The sequence below is a fragment of the Myodes glareolus genome, chromosome 18, assembly GCF_982192425.1.
Source record: "Myodes glareolus chromosome 18, mMyoGla1.1, whole genome shotgun sequence".
In the NCBI taxonomy this organism is placed as follows: Eukaryota; Metazoa; Chordata; class Mammalia; order Rodentia; family Cricetidae; genus Myodes; species Myodes glareolus.
In genome coordinates this window covers 47719774-47747163 of record NC_142043.1, presented here as the reverse complement: position 1 = coordinate 47747163, position 27390 = coordinate 47719774, and the positions used below count along the sequence as shown (strand labels likewise).

The 27390-nt window shown below is 49.5% G+C and overlaps 1 protein-coding gene across 9 annotated transcripts in view; it reads right to left on the bottom strand.

The window, feature by feature from the left end:
* Positions 1-1396: 1396 nt before the first annotated feature.
* Positions 1397-27390, bottom strand: part of Lrrc20 (leucine rich repeat containing 20) — a 127624-nt gene continuing 101630 nt past the window's right edge. For 8 of the 9 annotated variants that reach the window (XM_087898154.1, XM_087898155.1, XM_085679689.2 and 5 more), the window contains one exon: positions 1397-4275. In XM_087898154.1, coding sequence (XP_087754280.1) covers positions 4121-4275 — 155 coding nt within the window. In that variant the 3' untranslated portion in view covers positions 1397-4120. Of the gene's footprint in view, positions 4276-6620; positions 6698-27390 lie in introns of all 9 variants that reach the window. The other variant, XM_085679690.2, reaches the window with a different exon arrangement.

Below are 27390 nucleotides of genomic sequence, written 5' to 3'. Positions count from 1 at the left end.
GTGTGATTCCAGAAAGTTCCTCAGGACTCTCCTAGTTCGGGCCCCTTCATTTTGCAGGTGGGAACCAAGGCTTGGAGGGAGGCAGGGATTTCTGAACATCACGGAGCTGCTAAGATTAGCACGAAGGGATAAAAATGCTAACCACCAGAATGAGCCTGGTACCTGCTGGGTGCTGTGTCTAGTCAATAAAAGCCGTGGTGTATCTGGTTTTACAATTTCAAGTAAATTCAAGTTGGCCAATTCAACTTTAAAAAAAAAAAAGGCCTGAATCCAGAACAGCAGTTCTCTAGCTGGAACATCAATGCCATCAAAGCCATCGGGAGGGTTTGAGAGCAGAAATCAAACCTGGGTTTCTGAAGCTGCCCCCGGGGTGAGTGGAGTCGCCGCACTTCTAGCCAGTATCCTGCTATCCTAGTCCAAGGCTCTGCTCAGGAAACCAGGGATCCAGAGCACTGGGTGACATAGGATGCAATGTCTGGCACTAGTAAGGGCAACTGGGACATGAGCTGACCATTCTTCTGAAGACACAGCCTTCCGCAGGTCCACATCCATCCCATTGCTCTGCAGGGCACTGCTGCAGGCTGTACATTCGTGAGCTTACCCCAATACAGCTTTTTCTTTTATTTTTTATTTTGTGTGCGTTGGTGTTTTACCTTAATATGTCTGTGTGAAGGTGTTAGATTGTGGAGTTACAGACAGTTGTGAGTTGCCATGTGGGTGCTAGGAATTCAACCCAGGTCCTCTGCAAGATCTGCTTACCTCTGCCTGGGATTAAAGGCATGCAACTATCACCACCAGGGTCCAATGCAGCTTCCTCTCCTTTGTGGTTTTGAGAATTTGACAAACCAAAAGTATGATTCCACCAAAGTAAAATCTGGGGAAGCAATGAGTTTATTGAGTTCCTTTACAGAGCCTGGGTGAGGAGTTGCTTATGGGAGTATGGGTGACCCCCCCCCAAAAAAAAAAGCCTCACTGGAAAGTCTTTACCCAGCATAGATAATGACTTCTTTGTAGCCGTACCAATGGAAACTCTCAGTTAACACTCCCTAGCTTACAGACTTGCATACAGATGGCTCGGAGAGTGGCTGGCATCTCAGATGTTGGCTCTAATGACCTTCTCTACCAACTCCTTCCCTGAGGGAACGTCCACAGTTCACAGCTCACTCTCGAAGGACTGGGTAGGCAGGCCCAGCTGATCTAATGATGAGCAGCTGAGGCTTGGAGAACTAAACTCTGTAACTCGAGCTTTTTCCACCAGGACCAGCCCCCCTTCAAAGGTGGGCAGACGACATCCGGACCCCGATCCCCAGAGTCTGTGCTGGGGGAATGAATCAAAGAGCACACAAACACACTGGGAAAGAACGGAAAAGGAAAAACCAAACACCACCCAGGCAGATGAGATTAACACATCCATCCTTTATTGCAGACTGAAGCAAAGGGCTTCTTCACTCTCTAAGCCTGGATCTGGAGGTTTCTGACTAAGCTTGCCCAGACAGGCCAGATCATAATGTCTAGGCAGCAGAACTTCCAGAAGCAACCCTAACTGGCAGACAGGATGAACCAGAGGTGGGGTGGGATGACAGGACACACCTAACCATCATCTGGTGATCACTATAGTGACCATCTCAGCGATGCAAATACTGAGAAATGATCTAAATTGCAAGGGCCTTCCAGTACTATTAGTGGGAGGCTAAGCATATGGTCAGATCCATGGAAGTGTGTGTGTGTGTGTGTGTGTGTGCGCGCGCGCACGCGCGCACGTCTGTTGGGATATGCCCAGGCATGATGTGGGATTCCTCTCTGCCCTCTGTATGCTCTGAATACCCTTGGTTAATAAAGAATCTGCTTTGGGCCTATGGCAGGGCAGAATAGAGCCAGGCAGGAAATCGGAACAGAGATATATGTAGGGAATAGGCGGAGTCAGAGAGATGCCATGTAGCCACTGAAGGAGAAAGATGCCTGCCATACCCTTACCAGTAAGTCATAGGCTCATGGTGATACACAGAGTAACAGAAATGGGTTGAGATGTAAGAGTTAGTTTACAAGGAACCTGAGCTAAACAGTGTTGTAAGTAATGTATCTTCATTTGGGCCTGAACTGCTGGGAAATAAACAAGAAGTCTCTATTTATACAGGCTACCCAGGCCCTCTGTGACCCCACTGAAGGAACCAGCAATGGTTCTTCGTAAGACACAGCTCTGACTCAGAAACTGGTGTGAGGCCTGAGACCCTGCATTTTAGTTTCCCTTTTACTTGACTGAGACAGGATCTCACACAGCCCAGAAATGCTTTATTCTCAGCCGAGGTTGGCCTTGAACTCCTGACACTTCTGCTTCTATTTTCTGAGGGCTGGGATTCTAAGCGGGCACCACCACGCCAGACACTTTGCTTTTCTTCTGTCTGCTGTTGTGGTGTTGAAACAGGCTCTCGTTGTGCCACACAGGCTGGCCTCACACCTACAACCCTACAGTCCTAGCCACCAAGAGCTGGACTGACAGATGCACACCATCAGAGGCCGCATCTCCAGAACGGTGGTGTTAGTCTGTCCACACCTGGGAGTTGCCAGGCTCCAACCATGGGATCCCTCTTACAGCCCAGAGAAGCCCCTCTCTTCTCCAACAAGGTGAAATCCCCAACTCGGAGACACAGGGTGGGAGAAACCAGTCAGTCTGGGCTGCACCCACCCCTTGTCTGGTCCCTGTGACTACCTCACCTGGCTGGCTAACCTTGGGATGAGAGCAGAATGAGCGAGGTTTCTCTTAGGATACACAGCCCTCAGTGGTACCAGCAACGCCTCCATGGCATCCTTATGAAGAACAAGGAGCACTCTGAGAGGGCAGGGACCCAGACAAACTCTCTAATAGGTTTCTTCTCTGAGCAACCACTTCTATACGATAAAGCCTTGGAGACAAAGTGGCTCAGCCTTGCCTGTGCCCTGGGGCCTCCATGACCTTCACAGACCTACACAACGGTATAAACCGGTCAGGGCGGGGGCAGCTGATAGGCCTAATTGCTCAGGTGAGGAGGTAGACACGTGGAGATGGAGGGGGTCAGGGATATCCCCAAGTATAGGCCTTATCAGGGGGTAAAGTGCCCAGCCACCCCCTGGGAAAGTCCACAGTTCTGAGAACACTGGGACAGCCACCCTATTCTCTGGCTATCTACTAGGCCACAGACAAAGGTCCTTGAGATGGCAGGCCATTGGTGATTATGGTGATAGCCTTGAGGCTGGTGGTTCGGGGCGAAGACAAGGCAACCAGATTGCTACCAGAGGGAGGCCATGGTGGAGGAGGTCACCTAAGGACCTCAGGTCAAAGTCACAGGTGAAGATGGTTTTGTCTTCTCTGGGCCACATCTCCTGTGGCCTTGGGGATGATGCCTGGCTATACCGGGCCATTATCAGGGAAGGACAGGACAGACGAGCATGCATAGAACTTCCCTGTCTTGTACAAGGAAGGATGAGCTCCCTGGAGTTGCCCCTCTGGACCCCAGCCAGATGTCTATAGGTTCCTTCATAGACACTCCCGCCACAGGACCCAACCACAGGATCCAGGCATCTGAACGCCAGTTCAGGCTCCAACCAGTCCAGGTCCTGATGGTCAGGACACGGCACCATGAAGGGCACCTTTTACAAGAAGGGCTGCGTTCAGTCCTCAGTAGGCGACAGAGTTAGAGGTGATCTCTTCTCAGGATGGTGACTGGCTCTCACACCAGATCATAAGGTCCAAAAAACACCCACAGAAGGCTCATCCACCAGCTTGGAGGGTGTCTGACGGCGTGGAGGCAGAACCGCAGAGAGGCCCCAAGCAGGAGAGGTTCTCCGGTACCATTCCTCCTCCCAAGTAACCAAGCTTGGAGAGAGAAAGAAACCTACCTAGGTCAGCACAGCAGCTGTGGGGGCCCCGAGCCCAGGCTCTAGACTCACCTAGCCTCCTTCCTCTGGAGAACCAGGGCTCACTATAGTGCTAAGCTACCTTATCTTGGCTTAGTTGCGTCCCCTCCCACTGTATGCTGTCTGGCCCACCCACCCCACTCCCCAAGCCTGGCCTCCCATGGGCTTCCCTCCTCTCAGGTTGGCAGGCCAGTAGCCTTCGTCCCTTGCTGGGTGAGCGCAGAGGCCCCTAAGGCGGAGGGGCCTGGGCATCCTCTGGAGACATGAGCATATCAAACTTGATGAGAGGCGGGGCAATGACGCGCACCTCGGCGCTCAGGGGGTTGAGGCGCAGGTTGATGATGCGCAGAGCTGGCATGGCGGCCAGCTTCTCCACAGGCACATCTGTTGGGGAGAAAGGGGACAGGTTAGAGGGGTGTGAGTGAGTGAGTGAACACCCTGGGAAAGATGACAGAGCAAGAAGACTTGGCAGCATACAGAGCCTGGCATGGGCTTGCTGCTCATGGACCACCATGTATGGGCTCAGCTCAGGGGTCCATCTCTGAGGGAGGGATCAGCCATATATGGAAAAGCATTTATAAATGAGGACCTAGTCTGGTTATGGAGGCTTGTGTCTGTAATTCCAGTACTTAGAAAGCAGAGGCTGGAGGATCACTCTACTACACAGTGAGTCTGAGGGTAGCCTGGGCTACACAAGACCTTGTTTCAAAACCAGCAGGTTAGTTATGGGGGCAATTAGATCATGCATCTCAAAAATAGAATCACCATATAAGCCGCAATTTTATTCTTACATAGATACAAATCCTGTTCCATGGAGAGAACAGGAGAGCTATTCACAATCGCTTAATATCCACCAATAGATAAACAGTATAGGAATGTAAACCTTGAAGTGATGTGCCCTTGAGGAATCCCGAAAGCAGAACTATCCAGTATGTTCCGGGCTTCCTTCCACCCACCTGTAGACCAGTACTGCTGAGATCCTGGACAGGACAACAGCCCTTCATGGCTACCTTGGTTCAAGGTCTGACATTATCAGGCCTCCCCACACCATGTCCCCTGTGTCACACGCCTGTAGGGGTGCCCTGGATGGTCAAACAGAGGCTAGGTGTTCTCAGGAATCTGAGCCAACCTTTAATGTCACAGCTCTGGGTCCCAAATGCTAATGTGTAGAATGTGGGCATCAGGTTTCAAATCATCACCCATTCGATTTATCCAAAGACAAGAGGATCTTTCTCAAAACACACCCAAGGCACTTTACCAAATAAAGTAGGTAGGGACTCCCTGACTTGAGTTCCAGTACACGGGGTGGCAGATGATACGGCTCCTCTGGCAAACACATGTGCAGAGGACCTGAGTTCAAGTCCTGGAGCCCGCATGGTGGAAGCACAGAGCTGATTTCCCCAAGTCCTCACCTTCACAGGCATGCTATGGCGTGTCCTCCTTCTCATCATCAGTCAATGAGCCCCCCCCACCCCAAATAATGCTGGCTGTGGTGGCGAGTGCTTTAATCCCAGCACTCGGGAGGCAGAGGCAGGCGGATCTCTGTGAGTCTGAGTCTAGCCTGGTCTACAAAGTGAGTTTCAGGACGGCCAGGACCACACAGAGAGACCCTATCTCCAGAAAACAAAACAATGCAAACAAGATAAAAGAGGCACACACACAAGAAAAACAGAACACTAAACAGAAATCCCACAGACAGCCCACCTTTCCTCCATAGTAATTTCTAGCCCTGCCTGCGCCGTACTTTCTTCAGCCCCATCATTCGATGGGAACACAGGCCCGCGGCTGCAAGCTTGCACAGGTGGTGCGCGCCTGGCAGGTGCACAGCCATCCTGAAGGATGTTGTGATTACCCTGTCAGTGTGGTGCTGGATTCCTCCACCATATAATTACTGCTGTTTTTTGGATTTTTTTTTCCTCATTTGCAAATAACAAGGACTCTGTGGGGACACAGTTTAAGAGCAGGCAAGCCGAGTCGCCTCCCCATTTCCCACCCATTGCCACAGCCTCAATGTCCACGGATGGTCCTTGCTATTTCTATGATGGCTGTAGATCGAGTGCTTGAAGTTGCTCAGCACCGCACTGCCTAACACAGGCTGCCCTTTTTGGCTGCCCATCTGTTTATTAACAGGGACTTCGATGCTTCTACTGATTCCTGACTGTTGTGTTTAATTAATTTGTTGCTCAATTTGTTCCAGATTTGGCTTGCAGGAGCCCCTCCAACCTGGCTCCTGACAGCTTTTGTTTTTGTATTTTGTAGGGTTGAGGACGGGGGGCCTACTAGCAAGTGTTCTGTCTTGCACTTCCACCTCCCACCCTGACGGTGTGGATTGGCAAGTGGCCAACATTTTGGGACAGATTGAATCCTGTTGTGGGATCCGTTTACAAGGCCCTCCACATACATAATCACCGGCTTTGAACTGCAGCCAAGGGGGCCATGTTCTGCTTCGCGCTGCATCTTCCCCTCTACTCTGCCAGGGATGGACACATAGGATGATCATCTCTCCCTAAAGGCTAGTCTGAGGATGCTATTGGCTGCCAGCCAGCACAGTCAAAGGCTCCATCACAGGCTGTGTATGGAGCTGCCTCTGATGGTTCCTGGACTCTAGCTCTGATCAACCTGTCTCCCCAAAGCTTTCAACTGAAGCTCAGGCCTGGCTGTGCCCATACCCATGGAAGAGATACACCCTAGACCTTCAGCAAGGTCCCTTGTTCTCCCTCGACACATACCTTGGAGTCCTTCAAAGATGGTGGATAGCGAAGACTCCCAAAGCACAGACCACTGCCCTCCCCCGCAGGCTTGACTGCTAGGAAGAAAACAGAGAAACCACTAGCTCTGGCTGGTCTTTCCCTGCGCATGTACGAGAGTTTACAAAACTGAGGAAGTCGGGGTAGCTCAGGGGCTACTCTGCCCACTTCACAGATGAGAAACCTGAAGTCAGAAAGACCCAGCTCGAGGACATTCGAGAAGCAGAGCATGGGGCTACCTGCTGCAAAGCATCTTCTGTAAGGGGCAGGCTACTGTAGGCCTGGGGATGGGAGAAAGTGATCCAAGACTCCATGACTGAATAGGTAGGTGGCTACATGTCTGTGGGGCTTCCCAGGGGCTTCCTCTCCAAAGCTGTTAAGCCCAGCCCAAGCCTAACAAAGCAGGACCCGCAGTGACTCCAGGAGACCTCTGCGGGCTCATTTTATTGACAGCATTTTCAGTTGTTATTATTTGTGTTTATTTCACACAGGGACTCGTATATTGAATGTTGGCCTTGAATAGGCTACGTAACCAAGGATGACTGGATTTCTGACCATTTCGTCTCTACCTCCCAGTAGCTGGCACTGCACTCCTGCTCCATCACTTCCAGTTCATGCAGTGCTGGGGACTGAACCCAGGGCGTGATGCATGCTAGGTAAGCATTCTATCAATGGAGCCACAGAGTTAGGGAATATGGATTGAGGGCTTGCCAATTTATGATCTACATGAATTATTAACATTTTTAACTTAATGTTTTCTATAACCGAATGAGCCGAGTACCATTTGTTTTTAGAAAGATTTTGTTTATGCACATGCTGCGTGTACGTGTTCATGTACATGCCTGGAAAGAACATGTGTGTATGCGCATATGTGCCTCGGGAGAACAAGTGTGTATGTGCATGTGCCTGGGGAGAACGTGTGTGTGGGCATGTGTCCCTGGGGAAACAGAAAAGTTTCTGCACCCTGAAAAGCCTCTCCACCAATGCAGCAATCCAAACCAGACCAAATCAAACCAAATTAGAAAAAGCCCAGGTTTAATGAGTAAATCACTCCCAAATGATTTTCCAGCCTCCCAGAGAGGAGATAAAAGAAGACCGGAAAACCATGTGCCTGTTTTCTGGGAGGCAGTTTAAATACCCTGTGAGAGTGGTCTTGAGCATCTCTGAGGGAGGGGGGTCATCATTTGGCAGGCTTTCTGAGATACAGCAGGGTTTGGAGAAAGATGGGAGAGGGGGCTTGGATGGAGCATCCACCTGAACATTCCGGACTCTGGATATATGGATGCCAGGGGGAGCCAGTATTGTGAGTCACCTAACACTGACAGTTGGGAACCAAAACCCACGTCTTCTCCAAATGCAATACACAATCTTAGTTGCTGAACTATCTCTCCAGTCCTAAATACCACGGTTATCTCTAGCCTCTGTGTAAAGTCCGGGGAGGCTAAAGACTTGCGGGGGGGTGGGGTGGCGAACATTCATCTAGGGAACAAACCAGGGGATGGATGACGGATGCCAGGCTGGTTGGCTACTGGCCCTGTGTCCTTTGTGCCATCTCCCAGGCAGCCTTCCAAGCTGGCTTCTGTCACCCTCCTCAGCTGAATGGGCTTGATCAGAGAGGAGCAACACACGGGGCGGGTGGCCAAACCTTCAGGTGGAAGGAGTTAGAAAAGGGAGCGTCACCCATTCTTAGACTTCAGGGCGATGGGCCTCTAAGGGAAGGAGGGAGGGCTGGATATCTTAGATCAGGGCCTCATTCGGGGGCTTCAGCGTACAGCTGGTACAGTGGAACCCAGATCAGCAAGACAGAGGTGAGAGTGTCACTAACTGGCAAGCAGGAGCTACTGCAGGTCGAAGGACAGGGTGATCTCTAACAGACCAGGGTGAGGACAGAGTGCAGGGTAAATACCCTCTCACAGGAGGCAGGCAAAACAGACCTAACCCCAGGAGTGAAGGGAAGGCAGAGTGATTGACATCTGCCAGTGCCCACCCACTTCCTTGGACTTCCTCTTGGGCAGCACCCTGGAAAGCTCCTTGCAGCCCCTTATTGGCTGTGGGGCTGATGGCAGGAAGACAAAAGGCTCATTCTTCAGGCTCATCATCCCAGATGGCAACTAAGAGAAGGCAGCCAGACGACACAACCCCTAGACCCTGGCACCGAGAATCAGGAAGCCCCTTGCATTTGGCTTAATGAGATCGAGTCATTCCACCGATAATTAACTTTCCATGGGGCACAGGGGGAAATCAAGGACCAGATGTAACTGGTGGGTTATGGTAAAATCCCAGGCTCCCGCGGTCCCAACAAACTAGGCTGGACATCCGTCTGATATGCCAATTAAAGAGATGAAGTAAAAGTAGAAAGCAGAGTTTTAATCAGCACCAGGAAGGACTGACGAAGCGGGGAGGGGATGCTGAGCAAGGGGAAGGGAGCAAAGGGGCCTTCTGTCGCCATCCATTTGCAGGGAATTATCTAAGACTTGTAAATTTCAGCATGATTACTACCACCGACTGGATAGGGAATGAAAGATTTTTAACACAGAGATAGATTTCAAACATTATGATGAAAGCCTCTTTGGGAACACGTTCCCCAAGTGCTGGCCGTCAGATGTACAGCCAAGAGTAACTAATTGCAAGATTAAAGAGGGACCAGCTGCAGTCGGTGAGGTGGCACATGCCTTTAATCCCAGCTTTTGGGAGGCAGATGCAGGCGGATTTGCCTTTGAGGCCAGCCTGATCTACAGAGTGAGTTCCAAGACAGTCAGGGCCACGCAGAGAAACCTTGTCTTTAAAGACCCAAACCAAAATAACAACAACAAAAAAGATGGACCAGGTGTAGAGGGACTTTGACTGGGAGACCAGAAAGTCAAAAGGTCTCGCATGAATCTGGCCTAGAATGGACACCCCAAACAGTGGAACCGAACAGAATGGCTAGGCCAAACAAGATTAGCTACAGCCATCCCCAGAGCTGCCCTCATCTATGTGCTGGAGACAAGAAATTACACGTGAAATTGCTCATTTAAACTGCCTGTTTAACCGCTGTTAGGACCGAACAACAGCCAGTCCGGGTTGTCTGTCATCTGCATGGCAGGAGTCACTGGCCAGGGAACCTGCACACAGGTGATTCACCCTAACCACCTAGGAACACACACTGATTGGTCTGAGCTGTCCTCCTCCATAGAGGCTCACCCTAACTGAAGGAGGACTCCACAGAAACAGAGACGTGTCCCATCTTACACGCGCCGGTAGTTCCGCCACCACCACGCCCTCTGATATCTTTGCAGACTAAATAAGCCTGCTTTTTTTTCCTACTCTGACCTTGGGAGGAATTCTTTCACCAGCCCGGCCTATCCCCACCACGGAATGGCCCTTGTGCAACTCCCTCCACCCTGGTGTCTGTGGAGGGCCTCCCTACTCCTGTTCACACTTGCCAGTACCCTGACGGGTGGATGAAGGATGCCGCCTCCTCTGGGAAATTTCCCCATGTGCCTCAGGCGCCTGTGTCCTGTAGCAGTCACCTCTGATTTCCCTTGGGGACAGCTCTGAGCAGAGATGTCCTCTTCTGAATTGAGGTTCTCAGGCCATGGCAGCTTATAGCTGACCCCACAAGAGAAAGAGTTCTTGTTTTCCCGTTCAGACCCAGATCTAAACAGCGAGCGCTAAGCAGCCTCAGCATTGCTGCGTGGGTTCGTGCACGCCTATTTCCCTCCCTTCTCTTGTGGCCACGGTGCTGACAATATTCATTTCAGTCACCCAGTGACAACAGCATGGTACATCTCCTCCTTCAGAAGCCGGCCCAGCATTTCTGCCCTTCCACTGTTGGCCCTAGCACCATGCAGACCTTAAAAAAAATGATCACACTGTGTGTGTGTGTGTGTGTGTGTGTACAACCTGCCACTATCGGTTCTCTATTTTCACTATGTGGGTTCCAAGGAACAAACTGAGGTCATTCGTGGTTGGTGGCAACAGTCTTTACCCATTATCTCTCCGGCTACAGGTGGTCCTCTAGAGAGGACCATTAGGAGGTCCTTTAGGAGAGGAGGGACACCATTTTAAAAGCTGTATCTCGAGTCCCTGGTGGGTATCTGTACCCTTTTCCTCCAAAGGGACGCCTTGTTAAAATGAGGGCAACCGAACCTGTTTCAGTGTGCCACAGGCCACAGGCCACTTCATCCCTTCAGACTCACCTCTGGGATGTCCTAAAGAACCAGGGCAAGGGGTGGAGAGATGGCGTAGCAGTTAGAGCGACTGGTGCTCTAGCCGAAGACCGGGAGTTTGGCTGCCGGCACCTATGCCAAGGGGTTCATAAACCACCAGTAGTCCCAGCTCCAGGGGATCCAAGGCTCTCTTTCTAATCTCTGCAAAGCATACCCCCCCCAAACACACAACTAAAAATCAAATAAATCTTGGGAATTGGAGATGGTTTAGCACTTAAGACTGCTGGCTGCTCTTTCAGAGGACCTGGGTTTGATCCCTTCTGGCCTCTGTGGGCACCCAGAATGCATATGGAACACACTACACATGCAGACAAAACACCCATACATGTGAAATAATAAAGATAATAATATTTTTAAGACTTAAAAAAAAAGAAAAGAGGCAAATTTGATTTTCAGACCATGAGAAGGAAACAACAGTCTGTGCTCTTTAAAACACCATTGTGTCTCATGCAGCATAAATGATCAGGCTCTCGGCCTGATGATTTCGATAAAAACTAAATAAACACTGACAAGGAAAAAAGTACACTAGCAACATCAGAAGGCTTCAGGTTGCTCTTAATCTGTATCACTTTGTTATAAATTTAAGTTCCTATTCCTTATAAATCTGTTTCACTGCATAATTTTGTCTCACAACTAATTATTTATGTGTGTATATGTGTGTGCATGTGCAGAGTGTGCACGAACACCCACGGAGGTCACAAGAGGCTGTCATATCCCCTAGAGCTGTGATTACAGGTGGTTGTGAGCCACACAGTGTGGGTGCAGGGAACTGAACCCAGGACCTCTGCAAGATCAGCATATGTTCCTTTTATTCTTAATATTTATTTAATAAGTATGCATGTTTTGTCTGTATAGATATGTACTACATGTATGTCGTGCCAAAGGAGGCCAGAACTCCTGTAACTCCTGTAACTCCTGGAACTATACAGAAGGATGTGATCCATCATGTGGGTGCTGGGAATTGAACCCAGGTCCTCTAGAAGAGCAGCCAATGCGCTTAACCACTGATCCATCTCTTCAGCTCCCCACAACAAAGTCTTAACATCACAGTGGTATTATCCTGGTGTGCAAGCATATTTATTTCTGTGTCACCTTTAACTATATGATAAAAGTTCCTCTAAAAGGTTTTGGTTAAAGCAGGCCTCTAAGAAAGGCAGCTCATGAACTTAGTTTAAATTCCTCTGAATTCACAAAACTTATGCAAATCTAACTAGTTAATTTGTTAGCTTTTAAAAAAAGTAGAAATGTTTCCAGAATTATTAACACATTTTATCTATGTTATGCCCACATTTTCTCTAGAGTTCCTTAGGTTTTCATTCACAGATGGAGTTACTGGGGTTGGAGAGATGGTTCAGATGGTTTTCCAGAGGACCCAGGTTCAAGTCCCACAGCACCTATATGGCTACTCACAACTCTCTGTAACTGCAGTCCCAGGGGAATCTAGTTCTCTTCTCTGCTCTTCAAGGACACTGAATTCAGATACTGGACAGACATATACTCAGGTATGCAGAAAATCAAAATAATTTTAAAAATGGTGTTACAGATCTGTTCTTAGTTAACATTTATTTTAAAAAAAACCAAGGATTTTATGTTTGAGATAATTACTATGTCAGAGTCTGTAAAGATTTTATCTAAATGTTCTCTGTTAAAATTTTAAATCACCATTGATTTTTTCGAGACAGACATTCCAGAAAAGAACCTCACATTCCACTGAACCTTCGGCAGACTGCTGATTAGAACTTCAACGATGGTGCAGAGGTTAGACTATGAGTTCCCAGGCAAATTATCTTGGGCCAGGCTCACCCTCTTTACTGGCTCATCTCTATATGACCCAACACCTTCCTGATAGGACAATCCTTCGAAATGTGCAGACAGACCCTAGTTTCCACCAATCCAAGGGCTGAAAGTTATCAGTTAGCATCCGAGGCTTATGACTGAGATTTTCCCAATTTTCTGAGACCCACATAGCTCGGTGTTTCCACCAATGCCTTTGAAAAGCAATTGATTACAATTCTATTTTGTTACTATAAAAACTTTACACCATTACCACGGTGGAATGCTGGAGTCTGAGATTATCTGAACTGACATTCTCAGGCCATGGTCATTCATATTTGGTTCCAGAGTGAACTCTCTCTTATCCCCATTTAAGTCTCACCTTCAGCTCAACGGCCATGCTTGGAGGATAAAGCTATGGGGGCCGAGGGGCCGAGAGGAAGCCCTGCTTTCTCACTCGGACTGCCGTGAAGCAGCCCTAATTGCCTTAATCCATTTTAAAACTACTTTAACCATCTGAGCAAGAGCATGCAAAAGGGACCCTGTGTTCCCCAGAGACAAAGTGATACAAAATCCATCCTCAGGGTACTGATAGGAACTTCAGGTTTAAGAGGAAGAACTGGGGAAAGGGCAAGAGGTGTGCATATAGTTAAACAGTCCCGCTCTTTCCAAAGGGGCCTCACAAATGAATTATTAAACTGTCCAACCGCTGTCATTGTTGACAGGGACCAATACGGCTTTGGCAAGATGGTGGGCTCCTGGGAGGGTGCCTACGTCTGGAGAATGGTGGTCTGTCCCGCCGACCTTTGTTATTCCTGGAATCCAAGGGAGGACAGTGACTCATTCTGTGCCTTCAGCCAGTGTGTGTGTGTGTGTGTGTGTGTGTGTGTGTGTGTGTGTGTGCGCGCGCGCATGTGTTCAATAGTCATTCTTGAGTGACTAACATGCCTGTCAGGTAGGAGTCAAAGTCAAAGCGACAGACATAGATAAAGGCAGAGATGCCAGGCTTTTGTCTTGCTTTGAGTGACCCATGAGCCCCAGCGAGGAGTTAATGCTTTTTAGCAAAAGCTGCTTCTAAGTGCCTGTCACAGGAGCTTGTCAGCTTGTCTAAGAGGGCCTAGCAGAGAAACAGACTTCAAGAAACTGATGTCTGAGGCCCTGCTCTAGAAGGTTCCTCACAATGATCCACTTTGCAGACAAAGGAATTGAGCCCCATACTCTTGGTGACCAACATCATGGAGCCAGTGACTGAAACAGGAAGGGTGGCCCCTGACCCTAACACTCACCTGGGGGGTCAGGGTCAAGACAAGACACTAGCCTGCTTTTTCAGGCTCTTTCTGTATCTGAAGGTAAAGTGGGCTGCTCAGGCGTAACCCTGACTGTCATAGTGTTTCCCCACTTCAGAGAAAAGGCTTGGACCTGCGAAACCATCCCATCTCCCCTTCTGTCACTGGAGACTGCAGCTCCTGCCTCAGTTTCTCTAGGGGGACTGAACTGGGAGTTTCTAAGAACCCGTCTCCATGCTGGACTTCATGACTTCTCTGTCCCTCTGCCACGAAGGCCAGTGGTCTGTGCAGTGGCTGGGGTCCCTGGAATGCTTCTAAGTGTCTGTCACAGGAGCTTGTCAGTTTGTCTAAGAGGGCCTAGCAGAGAACGAGACTTCAAGAAACTGATGTTTGAGGCCCTGCTCTAGAAGGTTCCTCACAATGATCCACTTTGCAGACAAAGGAATTTAGCCTCAGACTCTTGGTGACCTAGGTCAGGGAGCCAGCTGGGTGCTGCACTAAGGCCTGCCGCAGCCCAGCCATGGAGGATCGCTGGGGACTCCAGGCCCAGCGAGAGGCTGGATACCTTGATCCTTGCTTTTCCCACGTCTACCTCCAAGCCTAGCCGGCCTCTCCACTGCCTGAGCCTTTCTCCGAATCTCCTTGATGAAGCACAGAGCAGCTGACTCTCTCTCCAGTGATTAACTGACAGAAGCAGCCGAGAAGCAGGAGCTATGGAGGCGCAGACCGTGTCAAGGCTGGCAGAATTGACAAGCCGGAGCAGTCTAACTAGCAGATGACAAGCCTAAGCAGCCAGCCAAGGGTTTGAGGATAAAGCTTCAGAAAGATCATTTATGCTCCCTGAATCTGGACGAAAGACCGTGATGGATGCAGGATGGAGAGGAGACGAAGAAACTTGTGTCTTTCTGATGAGTCCTCGTCAACTGCGCTTCCCTGGGTCTGAGCAGGTGTCAGTGTAGCACTAACTACAAAAAAAGGTCTTGCCACTTTGGCATCCACTTCTCCTTAGGGCTGTGGTCACCCCTAAACTTCTGCTACTTACTATTAGCCCAAGACCACCTCCTGCCATGTCCCTTGGTCACCCTTCAAACTCTTTACAATGTTTTTGTTGTTTTAAAGATTTTTTGTTTTTCTTTTGTTGTTTTTCTTTTTAATTTTTTATCTTTTATGTGCACTGCTGCTTTGCCTGCATGTATGTCTGTGTGAGGGTGTCAGATCTTGGAGTTACAGACAGTTGTGAGTTGCCATGTGGGTGCTGGGAACTGAACCCGGGTCCTCTGGAAGAGCAGTCAGTTTTCTTAACCACCGAGCCATCTCTCCAGTTCCATTACTGTTTATCAAGACAGGGTTTCTCTGTGTAGCCCTGGCTGTCCTAGAATTAGTTCTGTAGACCAGGCTGGCCTTGTACTCAGAGATCCACCTGCACCTGCCTTCCAAGTGCAGGGATTGAAGGCATGTGCCACCATTGGCATTTTCAAGACTTTTGAAGAAGTGTGCACACCTGCATGAGTGTGCACTTGTGGAGGCCAGAAGATGGAATCAGACCCCCTGGAGCTGGAATTACTGTCAGTTACGAGCAGCATGATGTAGGTGCTGGGAACCAAACTCGGATCTCCTGGAAAAGTAGCAACTGCTCTTAACTGCTGAGGTATGCTTCCAGTTCCTGTTTTTTGTTTTGCACCCAGGTCCCAGGTAGCCTAGGCTGGCCCTAAACTTTCTATGTAGCCAGGGCTGACACTGACTTCCTAATCCTCTTGCCATCACCTTCCAAGTGCTGGGATTACAGGCATGTACCAATGTACCCTGCTCCCTTTTACTTTAAAAATTTATCTTAATTTTATATGTAGATGCTTTGTGCCGATCTGGGCACCATGTGTGTTTCAGGTGCCTGCAAAGGGCAGAGAATGGTTTCAGCTATCTGGAACTGGAGTTGTCGATGGTTGTTGGCTACTATGTGGGTGCTGGGAACTGAACCTGGGTCTTCTGCAAAAGCAGCCAATGCTTTAACTGCTGAGCCATTTCTGCAGCTCCTCCTTTTACTTTTCGACAGAAGACTCCAGTGTAGGGATGCACAACCCTTTGCTCTTGCTTCTGCTAGACGTTCAACTTCTAGTCCACATCTTGGCATCTAAAATGCATTTAGCTATGGGTTTAGTGGGGCATTCTGGGGCAGCTCTCTCTCCTTCAGTGAAACCTGTAGGATGTATGATATAAAGTTCCAGAATCCTCTCATGAAACCAAAGCAAAATGCCTTTAAGTATCCAGGTGTGATGGTGTACACTTATAATTCCAGCATTTGAGAAGCACCGGCAGGGTTAGGGATGCGGCTGACCAACGCTCACCTGGCACGCAGGACACCCTAAGGTCTATCCCCAACACTGTATAACTAGCTCAGGTGTGGTGGTATGTACCTGTAACTTTCGTATTTTGGAGGTGGAATCAGGAGAATCAGAAGTTTAAGGAACCTCTGGTCAGGCCACCCTAGGCTACATGGGACCCTGTATGTCACAAAAGAAAGAAGGTCTAAGGTATCAGGACTTTGAGGCCAGTCTGGGATACATACTGAGCAAAAACCTGAGAGAGTCTCTTAAGTTCCTCACGGTCCACTAGTGTGTGGAAGGGAGCTGGACACAAGCTTCTTTTGCAAAGCTCCGTGTCCTAGGTGGGGACTGTAATCAAAGACTTAACAAACCTTGCAGAGAAAGACCCAGATCAGGACAAACGCTCTGCTGCCCTCCCTGATGCTCAAAGTGTTGAGGACCTCCCTACGCTCTGTCTATCGATTGGAGGTTTGGGTAATTAGTCAGGGCAGCACCCAAGTGGGCAGAATTTACAGACATCACTGCCCTGAAGTCAGCCTGACTTCGTCTTGTGGTTCATTAGCGCTATTGACTGATAGTTGTTTGATGCAGTGGGACCAGATGAGAGGCGAAATGGTAAATACCATCCCCTGAGCAATGTTCATCATCTCTGCGACCCCTCCCCTGTGGCCCAAAAGGATGCGAGGAGGAGGAGGAGGAGGCGGAGGGGACTGGGGGCCCAGGGAAGTGATGAGGGGCGGTGAATTCCCAGCAGAGTTAATTAGAGGTTAGTGCATCCAGAAAGACTTTAGATTCCTGGGAATCCAGGCTGGCCAGAAGCGGGGGCCTTGCTTCACATCTGAGCATCATAGCAGCTCTTGATGCCTAGAAACCAAACCAAGTAAGATGAAGGATGTCATCCCACGCAAAACGCCACAGACGAGCAGATGAACTCAGGTGACCCAGCAGGGCCACGGAATGGTGCCTGGAACAGGACTGCATCTGGGCCACACTCATGTTCCTCAGGCTGTGCTAGTGGCTGGATGGAAGCCAGAGAACAGAGTAACTAAGCCTCTCCCATCTTCCCAGTGCTCTAGGCAGGAAGCCAACTGGAATAGAATAGTCACTGCCTTCTGGGATAAGCACAGAGCTGGTCTCAGTCAATCCCTCATATTGAGGGATTTGGGAGGCTATGTGTGATATGGAGTTCTAACCCTGCTACTGAAGAGACCAGGACTTGAGACCCCATCTTCCAGTCAGCCTCATACAAGGCGACACAGCGAATTTCGCCTGTAGAGCCTACCCAAACAGGCCTTGGAAACATGATTCTCTTGTTTAAGCCTTGCTCAGGAGATTACAGACCACCAGACCTGTGGTGTGTATGTGTTTATGTATGTGTGTGCATGCACATGCATGGAGAAGCCAGAGGTTAACATCTTGCTCTGTGGCTCTCACCTCATGTTTAGAGACAAGGTCTCCCACCGAACCTGAAAGTCCCGCATTTAGCTAGGCAGGCTGGCCAGTGAGTCTTAGGGCGCCTGTCTCTGCTTCCTCAGACCATGTGACAGCAATGTTGACCGTCAACTTGACACACCTGGAAAGAGGGGACCTCACTCGGGGAATCACTTCCATTAGACTGGCCCATGAGCATCTTTGTGGAGCATCTTCTTGAGTCATTGTTGATAAAGGAGGGTCCGGCCCACTGTGGGAGGCACCATCCCTAGGCAGGAGGGCCTGGACTGTTTGCTCCTTGGTTTCTGCTTCAGACTCCTCCTACGAGCCCTGTCATGGCTTCCCTTCACTTTAGAATGTAACTTGTAAGCTAAAATATATCTTTTCCTCCCCAAATAGCTTCTGGTCATGGTGTTTATCACAGCAAGAGAAAGCAAACCAGGACAGCCATGTGTGGCTCTTTAGACGGGTGCTGTGGATCTGAAATCAGGTTCCCATGAATGCAAGGAAACCAGTTTTCTGACTGAGCCATTTCTCCAGTCCCTGTGTGTACTTTGAGGGGGGTCTCAGGTAGCTCGTGTTTGCCTCAGGCTTACTGAGTAGCCGAGAATGACCAGAAACTCCCTAAGGCTTCCATTTCTCAAAGGCTGGGGTTACAAGAATGTGCTGCGTGCCACTGTGCCTGGTTTTGAAATATCTCATCTACCTCAAAGTCTATTGGGTGGGGCCACAGGGACATTAAGAGGACCATAAACTGTTTTCTAGGGAAGAGAGAGCCACGGAGGGGTGGTGTGTGGTGGGCACAGGAAAGAAGCCTGCGGTGTTTTAAGACTCCGTAACAAACCTAGACTAGTCTCCTACCCACACACATACACAACCTGTCAGAACCATCAGCTAGAAAGGAAGAAAAACAGAAAAGGCCCGGCTTCTATCCTCCCCTCCTCACCAGAGGCTGGTGTGATAATCGGGCAATTGCGGAAGGCCACTAGTCACACTGCCTTTCCTTCAAGATTTCTTTGTACTCAGGTCTGACATGCAATCAAGTCTGATCACAACAGTTCTCCTTAGAAATAACAGCCGGCCTCTGGTGTCAAGGGGATGATGAACCCAAATCGTAGGCTAGCGGCTATCTTCACTCCGATCTGGCCAACCCCAACCCTCCAGGGCTCTGGTTCAGATACTCTTAGAGAGGGCCTTAGAAAGAGCAACAATTTCTGTCTCTCTAGTGTCTGCCACTCCCTCCCTTGGCAGCACTGGCCTCTAACTGGAGGGCTGGAACTGCATGATGGGGCTGTCAGAGCAAAATGCCTAGACAGGTGGGCGGGACACAGGCTGAGAGCAGGAACCGGCTGAGAGCAGTAACCGAGGCAGGGAGTTCGGGGGTTGGGGGGCAGCAGAGCACCAAGGCTGGGTTCCGGAAGGTGGTTCTGAGGAACCAGAACCCAACTCAGCTGTCCTCCAGCAAAATAGTAGCTCCCAGGACTGGGCTATTGTTCTTGTCCTGAGTTACACATCTACCCAGGGGTTTTGAGGAGGGCAGTTACAGCTTTTCCAGAGGCCAAAATGAAGTTTTGTCTAGATTTATGTGTGTTTCCAAGTAGAAAAGACCCCATGTCTGGGCAGAAGGGTGCTTACTGACAGGGAGGATCTGGTTTAGCTCAGCTCCAATCTTGCCTGCACGCTGGAATCATCTGGAGCATTTTACCTATTTATTTTCTAATATATATATGTGTGTGCACGCCCACGCATCAGCAAATGAGCTTCCGGGATTCTCCTGTCTCAAACTTCCACCTCTTTGCAGATGTGCCGGGATTACAGATGTGCCGCACAACCACCTTTGGCTTTATGTGGGTCCTGATGCTTGGGATTCAGGCTCTCACACTTGCTTAGCACATGCTTTATCAACTGAGCCATCGCCTCAGCCTCATCTAGAGAGTTCTAAAAAATCACGAATCAGAATTCCATCAGCAGAGATTCTAATTTAATTGGTGGCGGATATGGTCGGGACTTAGATGTGCTTAAAAGCTCATTGGAGGATGAGAATGTACGGCTAGTGTGGGCACCACCTCTTTTCTTGGTGACAATTCGTGAGAAGCGGCTAGAGATACAGGGCGCGTCCGTGCTGCGATGCTGCCTCCCTGTGTGGGACTGAACAAGCAGGGGCAGGCAGGATGTGCCTTGGGAGAGAGCCTTTCATACTCTCCCCACCCCATCGGAGTTTCCTTTCAACCACTCAGTTCTGTGTTGGACCACAACGTTCCCAGGACTCTCGGTGGCAGAGGTCCGTGGAAAACTCCCCTATTCCTGTACAAAGTGCTGGCAGGACCGACACGATGGAGCCTGGGTTAGAACCCTTGCCCTGTCCAGATGGCGTGACCAACACTTTGTTCCACAAAGTTCGAGTGGGGATTAAATAAGAGCATCCTTGATAAGTTCTCAGAAAACATTTAAGTGGAGAACTGACAAACACCCATGATGCCAAGAGCCCCACAGGAATGGAAAGATTTGAATTTCTTTGAGTCTCAGCTCAGTGTCTGGAACAAAATTAACATACCCTGCCTAGACCCATGTCTGTGACACCAACAAGCTGCTTCTGCCCTGAGTAGACATCCTTGCGAGGCTGGCCTTAACGCCCCAGACCATCACAGCCCTCCAGCAACTCTAGGTAGAGCCAAGGGTAGTAGGCTACAGTTGGGAGACTGGTGGGTAAGTGGAGCATAAGGAACTCACTATATAACCAAAGATAACCTTGAATTTCTGATCCCCTGCCTCCGCTTTCCAAGGGCTGAGACGACAGGTGGATGTCATAACACCTAGTTTATGGGGTGCTGGGGATCAAACCTCGGGCTCTGTACAAGCTAGGCAAGCACTCTACCAAATGAGCGACACTCCTAGCTTGTGCAAGCCTTCATTCCAGTTTAAACAAGTGTTGGGAAGAACACTTCAAAGACGTGCCAGTGTGCTGCTAGTGAAGTGCCACCAGGATCCTGGCTAACTGGAGGGTGCTGCCTATCAAGGCTTCACCATGTGGTAGCCAGCACAGACAAGGCCATTTGGGCAGAGACTAGTGTGAAAGGTATTCTGCCTAGACATGGCCTTGCTAGTCCCTTGTGGTTGAACCTGTGCAGTGTCAGGGCCACAAATAGGATCTTCTCTCTGCCTGGGCCCGAGAACCAGGACTTCTTTTTACTAACTGCTATTGAAACCCGTTTGTTGATTCCACAGCTGTGGCCAGCAGATGCCCCCCCCCCGCCCCGTACTGTCTGTTCAGTGAGCTCTCTGCTGGCACAATCCATGCCTGTCCCAACCGTTTGATGTCCACAGACAATGCACAGCTTTGCAGATGCCAGGTGGAAGAGGGGAGTGTGCCTGTTGTGCACACTGGCACCTACCGCCTGAGAGGACATGCCATCCTTCCCAGGTACTGGAATGCTTCTGCGCAGGCACCAGGCAGCGAGGAGTCTGGAAAAATCAGGGAAAATTCCAAACCCAGGCCCAGGAAGACAGTTCCATTTCTCTGAGGCAGGCTAGGAGATGCAGGGGCAAGAGGGAAGGGCCAGAGTTTGCTTTTGCCCTTTCAGACATGCCAGACCAAGGGTCTCTGCCTGGCCAAATCTTTGCCAGGATTGGAAGCTGGGCACCATGACCATGCCCCCTTCTCCAATGCTAAGATGCCATCTCCAATCTCCACTTTGTTTTTCAATCGTCTGTGTGTCTGGGTACACATGTGTACAGCTGGAGGCCAGATGACAATCTTTGGGGGGACATTCTTTAGGTGCTGTCTACCTTAGTTTTTGAAACAGCGTCTCTTACTGGCCTAGAGCTCATCAAATATGCCAGGTGCCAGGGACTATTTGTTGAAGACGTATTACATTTGTTTATGCCGTGGAACATTTGTTTAATGATGCAAAGATGTGTTGCATTCTTTTATGCTGCATTTGTTTAACTCTGTAAAGCTGTGCTACTCTGTCTGTCTAAAACACCTGATTAGTCTAATAAAGAGCTGAGCGGCCAACAGCTAGGCAGGAGAGGGATAGGCAGGACCACTAGGCAGACAGAATAAACAGGAGAGGGAGGACGATATCAGGGGTCAGCCATCCAGCTACAAAGTCAGCCACAGAGCAAGAAGGAAATAAAGACATAATAGAATAAAGAAAAGTAAAAAGCCTAGAGGCAAAATGTAGTTAGAGAGAAACAAGATCATTGAAGTTAGAAAAGCTGGCTGGAAACAAGTCAAGCTAAGGCTGCGCATTCATAAGTAAGAATAAGTCTCGGTGTATTTATTTGAGAGCTGGGTAGCAGCAGGCCCCCAAAGAGTAAAAACAACAACCAAACCAACTATATCCATGCTGGCTGGTGCCAGGGACCTGCCTGTCTCCACCTCCCCAATACTGGGGTTACATGCATATCAACGTTGATCTCAACTTGATCTTGTGTGTGTGTGTGTGTGTGTGTGTGTGAACATGTGGGTGAGTGTGCACACACATACATCTGTGCAGAGGTCAGAGGATAACATACGGCAGTTGGTTCTCTCCTTCTGCCATGTTGATAGAAATGATCTGATGATCTCACTCAGGTCACCAGGCCTAGCATCATCATAGTTGGGTCCTAGCATCATCATAGTTGGGTCCCCAGGCCTAGCATCATCATAGTTGGGTCCTAGCATCATCATAGTTGGGTCACCAGGCCTAGCACTACCTTTACCCCAGAAGCCACCTCACCTGCCCATGCCCAGCTTCCTTTTTTTTCTGTGAGTTGGGGATCGAACTCAGGTCCTCATGCTTGCATGGGGAAGCACTTCACTGAGCTGTCTCCCTGGCTTTCGATCCCTTCTGTATATTTGGTGAGGCAAGAAGACGTGACCCTCATGCCAAGAGACTGTTGGTTGCCGACAGCTGAGTGCCATCTGTCCTGGCTCTAATTTTCAGTTAGAGCAAGGTCACTGTGTGACCTTGGACAACTCACTAGGATTGTTGGCCTCACTCCAACGGTCCATATGTGGTGGTTTAAATAATGATCCTGGTAGGCTCATATATTGAATGTCTGATCATCACTTGGTGAACCTTTGGGAAGGATTAGGAGGTGTGGCCTTGTTGGAGGAGGGGTTTCAGTAGGAGGGGGCTTTGGGGTTTCCAAGCCCACACCATTCTAGTTCGCTCTTCTTCTCCTCTCATGCTGTGTGGCTCAGGATGTAAGCTCTCAGGTACTGCTCCAGCACCATGCCGTCCATCTGCCTGCTGCCATGCTCCCTGCCATGATGATCATGAACTGTCACCCTCTGGAATGCTAAGCCCCAGGAAATGTTTTCTTTCATACGCTGCCTCGATCATGGGTGTCTCTCCACAGCAACAGAAAAGTAATTAAGACATCATGGTTACAATCTACAAGCCTTTGTTTGACCTTGCATTACCTTACAGGCCGCGGCCTCCACTTTGGAACAGACAGCTTCCTGCCTGTCAGCGAGACACAATGAACTCATTTAATCTATTGTTCTAGTCACCGGAGGAAATGGTGACACCCACACATTGAACAAACCTGGAAGAAGGAAAAAAAAAAAAAACCCTACATTTCCTTGAACACTGGCAGTTAGGTTTGGCAATCAATGTTGCAGCAATTAGCAGGGTGTCAGGTTCTGTCTCGGATGCCAGAGCCCTGCCCAGTGCAACTGTCACCCACTGACCTCACAAGGTCTTGTAGAAGGGCTTGAGTTCAACCAGTTGTCCTACAGCCTCTTGTTCTCCGTATTCATACACATTCTTTCCTTCCTCCAGCACCAGGGATTGGATCCGAGGGGCTCAGACAGACTAGGCAAAGGTTCTACCACTAGACAGAGATAATGTCACACCCAGCAGTTCTTGCCTTCCTGATGATGAGAGGCACCGTGTTATCTGAAGCACCTCTCCTCTCCCGCCCAGTGCTGACCTAAGGGTGGCTGATGGCCGTCCAGCCTACTGCTACTACTACAGCCTAAGATACTTCTGCAAGTGTCCGAGTTCCCACAGACACCCCCCCCCCCCCGCCTTTGACTTGAAGTGCCCTTGGTGGTTTCTGTTTGTGTACTTCCCACACAGGTGTCTGGGACAACAGACGGACACGAGGTGGGAAGGAGGTTTACAACCAGGAGCTATCATTTGCCAGTCAGGGCTGAAAGGGCCCCTGCGAATATACAATTACATAGGAGACAAGCTACTGAAAGTTCATGGAGAAACTTTATACTTTAGAAAACGCTACGGCTAGATGTGATGATGCATGTCTATAATTCCGGCCCCAGGATCATACAGGGAAGGCTATGCAGGGATCAAAATTTAAGAATTTGTCTCAAAAAGCAAATTAGATAAGGCTCTATGTACACATACGTCCTTGTTTTTTTTTTTTTATTTTTTTTTGGCTTTTCCTGTGTAACAGTCTTAGCTGTCCTGGAACTAGCTCTTGTAGACCAGGCTGGCCTCTAACACACAAAGATCTGCCTGCCTCTGCCTCTTGAGTGCTGGGATTAAAGGCGTGAGCCACCACCACCCGGCTTTAATTTTTTTTTAAAGATTTATTGTTAATGTGCTGGAGTATTATGCCTGCATTTGTATGTGCACCATGTGTATGCCTAATGCCTACGGAGGTCAGAAGAGGGTGCTGGATCTCTTGGAACTGGTGTTACAGATGGCTGGAAGCCACCATGTGGGTGCAAGGAATTGAACCTGGTGTTCGAGCAACAAGTACTCTCCATGGTTGAGTCAACTTTCCAGCTCCTTATTTTTCTTAAACATTTTTGTTTATCTTACGTGCATGTATATACCACATGTTTGTGCACACCACAGCGTGCATGCAAGCGTCAGAGGATAACCTGGGAAAGCTGCTTCTCTCCTTCCACTGTGTGAGCCCTAGGGATCAAATTCCAGTCCTCAGGCCCGGGTGCCGAGAGCCTCTGTCCACTAAGCCATCTTGCTGGCCCAATGTCCATCATTTTCTAAAGAGGGCTGTGAGGACAAGGACCCCCCCCCCACCCCGGCTTCTTATCTTCAGATGAGAAAATGGAGTCTCTGCCTTTAGTCCAATGACTTCACAGAGTAAATGGCAAAAGCGGGAGTCAAACACAGACCTTCAGGTCCCCATCCATCTTCTTTCCTACCATCAATAAGTGACAGGCAGGGAGCTGTGGACACTTTTTTTTCAAGCATGAGAACCTCAGTTCAGCCCCTAGTGCTGGCATAGGCATACCTGTTTTTACTATTATTTTTTTAAACATTTATTTTATTTCATGTGTTTGGGTATGTTGCCTGCACACTTGTCTGTGCGACACTTGCATGCAGTGCCTGTGGAGGTCAGAAGGCAGCATCAGTTGCCAAGGAACTGGATTTCAGTTTGTGAGCTGTCATGTGGGTGCTGAGAATCAAACCTGGGTCCTCTGGGAGAACAGCTAGTGCTCTTGACCACTGAGCCTTCTCCCTAGGGCAACCCCTCCAACATGCTTGTAATCCCAGTGATGGGGAGGTAGAGACAGCCAGTCTAGCCTACTTCCAGAGTACTGAGAGACCCTGCTTCAAACACAGGGTGGTGTGAGGGTTGGGGAATGGTGAGATGAATCAGCGGATGTCTTAGTTTGGGTTACTATTACTGTCATGAAACACCACGGCCAAATCAACCTTGGAGGAAAGGGTTTCTTCGCCTTACACTTCCACATCGTTGTTCATCACCAAAGGAAGCCAGGATGGGAACTCAAACAGGATAGGAACCTGGAGGCAGGAGCTGATGCAGAGGCCTTGGAGGGGTGCTGCTTACTGGCTTGCTCCTCATGGCTTGCTCAGTCTGCTTTCTTATAGAACCCAGGACCACCTGCCTAGAGGTAGACACACTCACAGTGGCTTGGGTCCTCCTACATCGATCACTAATTAAGAAAATGCCTACCAAGCTTGCCTACAGCCAGATCTTTTGGAGGCGTTTTCTTAGTTAAGGTTTCCTCCTCTCAGGTGACTCTAGCTTGTGTTGAGTTGACATAAAAGCGGCTGACACTGCAGGTGAAGGTACTTGCAGTTCTGAGGAACAGAATTTTGAATGCAGGCCTCAAGCACCAGGCAAACCGTAGGCCACTAAGCTCCAGTCCCAGCTCCTGCTTTTAAATTCCTTTTTTGTGTGAGGGAATGGAGATGGGGTCTCCTGTGGTTCAAGATGGCCTGGAATTCATCCCGTAGCTGCGAATGACCTTGAACTACCTCCCAAGTGCTGGAATTACAGGCACGCCATCAAGCCTGGCTATTTACTAAGTCTTCAACAAGAATGGATTTTCCTATGCACCTTTGCTCTCTGGAACAGTGTGGGTGCAAAACAACACCAGAATTGAGGGTCATGGAAAGCCAAATTCTAAACTGAAGTGGGAGCCTCCTGCTTAGCAAAATGAAGTCGTTGAAACGTGTGATTTCCTCCTCACCCCCACACACTCCAGCTCTGAATTGGCAGGCAGCAGCGAGCGCTCACCACGTGAATGTAATGATCTGGGCTCCTCTGATCTGCCATGGACATGCAGCTTCCTGAGACGGGAAGGCTGACTCATGGGACTGGCACCCTGGCATGAACCCACGTCACTGCTCACAGTCAGACTGACCATGTCACCTCCTCAGAAGCCCTCTCTGGAGCATTCTGGGAATCCTGTCCCTAAAAGTACAAGGACAGCCACTCGTTCTACAGGGTCCCCTGCACTCTGGGTCCCAGCATATCCGCCCCTCCCCTGGGGGCTATGTCCTTCCCAGCAGTGTAGCTGGTATTTGCCCACACTAACACCTGCAAGCTGCGAGGTCAGGACGAGAAGCCCCTGCCTCTCCAGAAACTGTATTCCCCCCACAAGCAGTTTTGTTCATAAATACTTAACAAGCCTTCACAGGCAGTCGGTCCTCCCTCTATGTTTATTCTCCACTGAACAACCCAACCAGCCACAGCTGGAAATTAGGAAACCATGTTTGTACTGCGCACATGCAGAATTTTCTTGTTGCTATTCCCTATACAATGTGGTGTAACGGCCATGCACTCGGCATTCACACTCACTTACATGTTACATTGAGAGCCGGCTGAGTACATGAGAGGTCACGTGTAAGCTCTGCAAGGGACCCGATCATCTCTGCAGGGCTGGTAACCTCAAGGGCCCTGGTACCTGTCCCCTATGGAATCCCACTGACGGCTGGTACTTTCTGGTTTGGAAAACAGAGGGACCACCTTAAACCTCATAGATTTTTAGGTGGCTGGTTTGGACAAATACTCTTTGCTTGTTTGTTTTGAGACAGGGTTTTTCTGTGTAACACCCCTGGCTGTCCTGGACCTCACTTTGTAGACCAAGTTGGCCTCAAACCGCTTCTGCCTCTCAAGTGCTAGGATTAAAAGCGTGTGCCACCATGGCTGGCATTGAACAAATACTCGTAAGCCACCAACGCTCATCCCCCACCACAACAAACAACCATGCTCCCCAAAATCCAGAGACTTCCCATCTGTATGGGAAGCACCAAGGGGCAGGGAAGAGAGGGAGTAAAGGAGGCAGCCCCTCCACCTGCTCCGCTTCCTGTCCAACTGATCCAGGTGTTTAGGCTCTGGGGAATCTGGCCGCTGCAGAGAGGGGACTAAGACACAAAAGATCTTCTAGACTAAGACCCAAGAGGAGTTACAGGATAACAGCGGCCAAGGTTGTATGATACAGCAGGAAACATGGGCTGGAGGGTGGGAACTGGTGGCCAAGCTGGCTGAGAACAGAGGT